Consider the following 7,358-nt stretch of genomic DNA (forward strand, 5'->3'; position numbering starts at 1 on the left):
GATGCTTTGAGGGCTATCAGAGAACTCCCTCTATTCTGAACATACCTTGAGCTGAGAATGTAAAGCCCTGGGACTGTCCTTTTCCTGCTTTAAACTCTTTGGTGTGATGATAACAAGCTCAGCCCACAGTCCTTAGATAACCTGTGCTTGTATTGCGTATGGAAACCACAACTCCGCCAAAGCCGCAATTTAATAGGTACTTAGTTCTGAGTGACGACAGGTAATTATTTTGCCATCACAGGCTACGATCTATTAGAACTCCATTCTCTAACAGTTACTAGGTCCTCACTGCCTTGAAATCAGCCAGAACAAGTAACCAATCCCAGTTCCCATCCTGGAGGTCGTGTTGCCTGCAGTTGTTTCTGGTAACAAATCTGAGGTTAATTGGGATTCAGTTGCCGATGATTAGGGCCTCTTCAGTTGTTTGGAGGAGAAAGGAATCTAATACAGGAAACTGTGTGATTCTCAAGCCATTGGAAGGCTGGAGGCAGCGCCTCCAGCAAGGACTCGTAGAAGAATACTGCAGAGCTGGCTCCTGAAGGAAGCTGCCGAGTGAGGCTGGCCCTAGAAGCATGCTTTCTGGGTTAAATGCTTTAGGTTCACCTCTGCAGATCCACTCCCCACCATTTTCTCTCCTGACATCTATGGACCACAGCAGGGGACTTCTTTTCTCTGGCTTCTGGCTGGATGTAGCCAGGGGAGGCCCTGGCAGGAGGGAGGAGAGTGAGGCCTGGTCATTGATTTGCCCAGCTGTGCCCTTCTGCTGGGTCACCATGAGCTGGCTACCAAAGGCCACAGCTCCTATCCCAAGGCCCCTCTTAGAGCTTTAGTGATTCTGTTCCTGGACTCTGCCACCCACTCCCTCCTTTGCCGTCTAGGTTTTAAAGAAGTAACAGCTCCCCCATATTGCTAGCCTGGGTTGCAGCACCGTTTCTTCTGCGTTCCTTTAACCCTGCCCCAGCTGTCCCTTTATTAAACAGTCTTCAGTTAGCACATGCGAAAGCGCCGTCTCTCGGCTGCTGGGACTGGGGCTGCTACACGTACATGGCTGTGATCCAGAGTCAGAAGCCACCACCAGAACCACTGGGTCCAGAGCTGGGCTGAGCCTGCTACACACACCCCAGCAAAATAGGTCCTGCATGGTGGCTCCTCTCCCCACCTGTCACAAGCCCCAGTCCAGCACGGGCACATCAGAATGGCAGGGACTGATTCATGCACCTCAGTTTCTTCCTCTGTAATATGGGGGTGATGATTGTACCTACCTCACAAGGAAGTTTCCAGTAAAATGAAAGCCCTTAAAATTATGTTTGTTTCATCACCAATGACTCCATAAATATTAGCAACAATACCAGTACTAAGTTTTGTCATTTTTATATTAACTTCTCGTAAACAACCCTACTTTCCTGCTCTCACACACTCCTTACACCTGCAGCCCACCTCATTTAGCCACTTTCTACCTAACCTGTCAGAAAGGGTGGATAGCTTCCCAGTCACCTGTTGCTAGGGAAACACCATTTCAGCCCGGATGGTGAAGATTCCAGCTTGAGAGACCAGCTCGGGTCTGAAGTGTTTCTCTGACTATCTGCTGTGCTAAGACCTCTCCTTCTCGAACCCTTCTACGCCTTTGCATACGCTGTTTTCTCCATCTGCCACGTTCTCACCCCTTCTTTTGCTGCAAACTCCTATGCAACCGTCAAGGCCCCATTCTCCTCTGGAAAGCCTTCCGGATCCCCTTGGCAACAACAACCATCAATATTTATTCGCTGAGCCCGCTTCGTGCCAAGCATTGTTCTAGACACGGGTATGTAACCGTGATTAAGAGAGACCATAGCAGCTCTCTCATTGTTCTAGACACATGTAACCGTGATTGAGAGAGACCATAGCAGCTCTCTCATTGTTCTAGACACGGGTATGTAACCGTGGTTGAGAGAGACCATAGCAGCTCCTGAGGAGCAGAAGTCTGGTGGGAAGGCGGGCGTCACACACCAGCTGACCGACCAGCTGAGCCAATAATGCCCTGGGTTTGAGTGCCGTGAAGGAAACCTCCAGGGGCCATGGTAAAGAATTATAGGGAGGACCTACTTCAGGGAGGGCAGTCAGGGAAGGCTTCCCAGAGGAGGAGGCATTTAAGCAGGTGTGAAGGATAGAGACTCAGCCACGTGAAAACTGGGGCAGGGGCTTCTAGGTGGAGGGAACAGGACATGTGAAGATACCAAGGCAGGGAGGCAGGTGGTCGCCGTGGCCGGGAGAGAGGTTGAGGGATGAGGACGCAGGTGTGGCTGGCAGCTTACTTACGCTAGGGCTCATGGGCTGGGCTGCACAGCCTGGATTTTATTTTAAGAGCTATTGGGCGCCGTTGGTGGGTTTGAGTGAGTGGGGACAGGAAGTGACTCACTCCTCCGAGGGCTTGTGGGAGACTCAGCTCAGGGGCAGGCAGGGGGCGTGGGGAAGGCTGCAGCTCAGAGTCCAGGTAGGAGGCTCCTGCGTGGTCCTGGAAGAGGAACAGGCCTGGCCCAGGGCGGGGTGTGGAGGTGGCAGGACGGCGGTGCGGGATGGAGCGTGGCGGCCAGGCCGACAGGTGCTGGTGGTGGGTTGTGGCGGTCGACCCCAGGCTCTGGCCTAAGTAGCTGCCATTTTGGAGGTGAACAGCCTGCGGGCAAACTGGCGTGATTTGGGGAAGGCGTGGAGAGGGAGAGAAATAGAAGCATTGAGTTTAAGTGGCCTGCAGAACCGCTGGGGCCCAGGTGGCACGGCGGGCGCTGGGGCCCCGGGCAGAGCTTTCTGTAGGTTTGTGGCAGCTTCACTTTCACGGCATCCGCCCCCTTGGGCCCTGCTGCAGAGAGGAGGAAGCTCCTGCCGGCTGAGCGGGCCCTGGAGGAAGTGAACAGCGGGGCTCCTGCCTCCTGGCCTGGTCCCCAAAGCCCCCAGAAGAACCCGGAACCTGCTTTCATTCGGAACCCAGGGACCACACTTTGCACCCAGTAGGCCTTCGTTCTCCTGCGTGGAGAAAGTGGTTGGGTGAGTTCTGGCATCGGGGCCACCACACTTGGGTGCTGGGGGTCATGGAGGGAGGGGCCCAGACACCACCTGGGAAGGATCCCAGAGTGCAGTCCCAGCCGAGGCCACCTGGGGAAGGGAGTCGGTAAACTGGGACTTTGAGTCCCCATGGCCCCTCCCGCTGCCCCTGCTCGGAGGCTGCTCAGAGTCCTCCCGCCCTGTTCTACGGAGGAGTTTACTGTCCCTGAACTTCAGCCAACCCCTCCATCTCCAGGTGAAGAAACTGAGGCCCTGGGGCCAGGAAGGGGCTTGCCCAGGCTGCTGATCCCTTTGGGCAGCATTGAGTCCAGGCCCTCCTTGTAAGCTTGCATCCAGGACCAGAGAGGGCAGGAGGTTTGCCCAACGTCACACAGCCCGAGTGAGGAGGAGCTGGCCTGGGACGCAGGCTTCCTGATGCCCAGGCCGGGTGCTTTCGTCTTCTCTGACCATGGCCCTCAGCTTGGGGATTAAGGGGCTGGGAGTTAGCTGGGCTCCCCACCACCTCCACACTAAAGGGCAGGATGGAGTCTGGAATCCCCCACCCCGGGCTGGCTGCTGGTCTGACACGACTGGCTCCGGTCGAGTGAATGCCTCCGTCTCCCACAGCTCTGGGGGCTCCCTGCTCTGGCCACCAACTTCTGCTGTGTAATCCCCCACCCCAATGTCTGATTGAGTTTGAAAACACTGAGAAGACCCAGGGACTGAAGAGGGAGGAAGAGGGAGGCCAAAAGGCGCCAGCCGAGCCGGCGAAGCCTTTGCGGGAGAGGAAGTGAGCCAGGGGAACCGGAAGGAGGGCTGGGCTGGCCTCTGGGTCTGCCCCTGTCCTGGGCATGTGGCGAGCCCAGCCTTCTGCCCATAATGAGGACGAGGAAGATGAACAGTGCCTCTGTCAACCCTGGCCCTTCCGGTTTATGGGATGGGAGATGTCACCATTCCATGCATCCCCCTCAGCCAGCCCCACACAGGCCGACTGGGGAGGTTTCCCTTGAGCTCAACCTGACAAGCTCTGAGGAGTGAGCTGTACCTGCTTTGTCCTGACTGTCTGGGGTGGGGTGGGAGCCCCTGGGTAGAGGGCTGGGGGCAAGAGCGTGGTGGGCAGCCGCTCTGCACCTGCCTGAGGAAGGACCACTTCCCCACCAAGTCTGCTTGGCTGTGTCCGCCCTCAGCTTCTGTGCCTTTTTCTACCCCATCACCCCGTAAGGGTTGGTTCAAGGGCTCTTTCTCAAAGGGCCCGTACCCCCCACCTAGGCTGCCCCTGGAGCCCGGCTTCTACCCTCCTCCAGCTGACCGACCAGCTGAGCCAATAATGCCATGGGTTTAAGTGCCGTGAAGGAAAGCTCCAGGGGCCATGGTAAAGAATTATAGGGAGGACCTACTTCAGGGAGGGCAGTCAGGGAAGGCTTCCCAGAGGAGGAGGCATTTAAGCAGGTGTGAAGGATAGAGACTCAGCCACGTGAAAACTGGGGCAGGGGCTTCTAGGTGGAGGGAACAGGACATGTGAAGATACCAAGGCAGGGAGGCAGGTGGTCGCCGTGGCCGGGAGAGAGGTTGAGGGATGAGGACGCAGGTGTGGCTGGCAGCTTACTTACGCTAGGGCTCATGGGCTGGGCTGCACAGCCTGGATTTTATTTTAAGAGCTATTGGGCGCCGTTGGTGGGTTTGAGTGAGTGGGGACAGGAAGTGACTCACTCCTCCGAGGGCTTGTGGGAGACTCAGCTCAGGGGCAGGCAGGGGGCGTGGGGAAGGCTGCAGCTCAGAGTCCAGGTAGGAGGCTCCTGCGTGGTCCTGGAAGAGGAACAGGCCTGGCCCAGGGCGGGGTGTGGAGGTGGCAGGACGGCGGTGCGGGATGGAGCGTGGCGGCCAGGCCGACAGGTGCTGGTGGTGGGTTGTGGCGGTCGACCCCAGGCTCTGGCCTAAGTAGCTGCCATTTTGGAGGTGAACAGCCTGCGGGCAAACTGGCGTGATTTGGGGAAGGCGTGGAGAGGGAGAGAAATAGAAGCATTGAGTTTAAGTGGCCTGCAGAACCGCTGGGGCCCAGGTGGCACGGCGGGCGCTGGGGCCCCGGGCAGAGCTTTCTGTAGGTTTGTGGCAGCTTCACTTTCACGGCATCCGCCCCCTTGGGCCCTGCTGCAGAGAGGAGGAAGCTCCTGCCGGCTGAGCGGGCCCTGGAGGAAGTGAACAGCGGGGCTCCTGCCTCCTGGCCTGGTCCCCAAAGCCCCCAGAAGAACCCGGAACCTGCTTTCATTCGGAACCCAGGGACCACACTTTGCACCCAGTAGGCCTTCGTTCTCCTGCGTGGAGAAAGTGGTTGGGTGAGTTCTGGCATCGGGGCCACCACACTTGGGTGCTGGGGGTCATGGAGGGAGGGGCCCAGACACCACCTGGGAAGGATCCCAGAGTGCAGTCCCAGCCGAGGCCACCTGGGGAAGGGAGTCGGTAAACTGGGACTTTGAGTCCCCATGGCCCCTCCCGCTGCCCCTGCTCGGAGGCTGCTCAGAGTCCTCCCGCCCTGTTCTACGGAGGAGTTTACTGTCCCTGAACTTCAGCCAACCCCTCCATCTCCAGGTGAAGAAACTGAGGCCCTGGGGCCAGGAAGGGGCTTGCCCAGGCTGCTGATCCCTTTGGGCAGCATTGAGTCCAGGCCCTCCTTGTAAGCTTGCATCCAGGACCAGAGAGGGCAGGAGGTTTGCCCAACGTCACACAGCCCGAGTGAGGAGGAGCTGGCCTGGGACGCAGGCTTCCTGATGCCCAGGCCGGGTGCTTTCGTCTTCTCTGACCATGGCCCTCAGCTTGGGGATTAAGGGGCTGGGAGTTAGCTGGGCTCCCCACCACCTCCACACTAAAGGGCAGGATGGAGTCTGGAATCCCCCACCCCGGGCTGGCTGCTGGTCTGACACGACTGGCTCCGGTCGAGTGAATGCCTCCGTCTCCCACAGCTCTGGGGGCTCCCTGCTCTGGCCACCAACTTCTGCTGTGTAATCCCCCACCCCAATGTCTGATTGAGTTTGAAAACACTGAGAAGACCCAGGGACTGAAGAGGGAGGAAGAGGGAGGCCAAAAGGCGCCAGCCGAGCCGGCGAAGCCTTTGCGGGAGAGGAAGTGAGCCAGGGGAACCGGAAGGAGGGCTGGGCTGGCCTCTGGGTCAGCCCCTGTCCTGGGCATGTGGTGAGCCCAGCCTTCTGCCCATAATGAGGACGAGGAAGATGAACAGTGCCTCTGTCAACCCTGGCCCTTCCGGTTTATGGGATGGGAGATGTCACCATTCCACGCATCCCCCTCAGCCAGCCCCACACAGGCCGACTGGGGAGGTTTCCCTTGAGCTCAACCTGACAAGCTCTGAGGAGTGAGCTGTACCTGCTTTGTCCTGACTGTCTGGGGTGGGGTGGGAGTCCCTGGGTAGAGGGCTGGGGGCTGCAAGAGCGTGGTGGGCAGCCGCTCTGCACCTGCCTGAGGAAGGACCACTTCCCCACCAAGTCTGCTTGGCTGTGTCCGCCCTCAGCTTCTGTGCCTTTTTCTACCCCATCACCCCGTAAGGGTTGGTTCAAGGGCTCTTTCTCAAAGGGCCCGTACCCCCCACCTAGGCTGGCATGATGACGTGCCCCTGGAGCCCGGCTTCTACCCTCCTTCTCTGCCTGCAGGTCTAGAGGAAATGAGGGGCTCAGTGAGTTTGGGGTTTCTCAGACCTTGACGTCCTCTCCCGTCTCCTCTGTACAGGATTGGGAGGTGATGGAGCTGGAGTCCTTGTATGACCTGCTGCAGCTCCCCAAGGGGGTGGAGCCCCCAGCGGAGGAGATGCTCTCACAAGGTGTGTGCCCACACGGGTCTGAGGGCGGAGGGTGAGGGTCTGCATGGCAAGAGCGAGCCTGGCCATGCCTGGGACATGCAGTGCCTTCCCAGCTGTCAGCTGAGTGCCCAATTCTGCTCACCCCTGCCTCCGCCTTCTGCTTTATGCTTGACCCAACCCCTCCTCCTGGAACCTTCTGCAGAGCTAGAACCTCTTCTCTCCAGGTGAGAGACGGTGTGGATTACAATGGTGAATACCGATTGCTCTCGTCCTGGGAGCCTTCTGTGTGCCTCTGCTACACCAGCACCTCTTACCTATAGCAACTCGTTTATTCCCAAGGGTGGGCGTCATTGCCTACTTTATACAGATGAGGAAACTGAGGCACAAGGGATAACATGCCACAGCAACAGGAAACTCTTAGCAAGTGGTGGAGCTGGGTTCTGAGCCCAAGGAGGGTGGTCCCAGAACTGGGGTTCCACACGCACCACACAGCGAAGCCCACCAGGCAGCGATGCCCACCCCACAGCGATGCCCACCA

General features: G+C 58.2%; 1 protein-coding gene across 2 annotated transcripts in view; it reads left to right on the forward strand.

Moving 5' to 3' along the window:
* Nucleotides 1-1,505: 1,505 nt before the first annotated feature.
* PARVG (parvin, gamma) overlaps nucleotides 1,506-7,358 on the forward strand; it is a 36,368-nt gene continuing 30,515 nt past the window's right edge. Inside the window, exons 1-3 of one of the 2 annotated variants that reach the window (XM_011984020.1) lie at nucleotides 1,506-1,801; nucleotides 2,840-3,018; nucleotides 6,751-6,841. In XM_011984020.1, the coding sequence (XP_011839410.1) occupies nucleotides 6,763-6,841 (79 nt within the window). In that variant the 5' untranslated portion in view covers nucleotides 1,506-1,801; nucleotides 2,840-3,018; nucleotides 6,751-6,762. Of the gene's footprint in view, nucleotides 1,802-2,839; nucleotides 3,019-5,169; nucleotides 5,349-6,750; nucleotides 6,842-7,358 lie in introns of both variants that reach the window. The other variant, XM_011984019.1, reaches the window with a different exon arrangement.

This window comes from Mandrillus leucophaeus, unplaced genomic scaffold (assembly GCF_000951045.1).
Source record: "Mandrillus leucophaeus isolate KB7577 unplaced genomic scaffold, Mleu.le_1.0 Scaffold26, whole genome shotgun sequence".
Lineage (NCBI taxonomy): Eukaryota > Metazoa > Chordata > Mammalia > Primates > Cercopithecidae > Mandrillus > Mandrillus leucophaeus.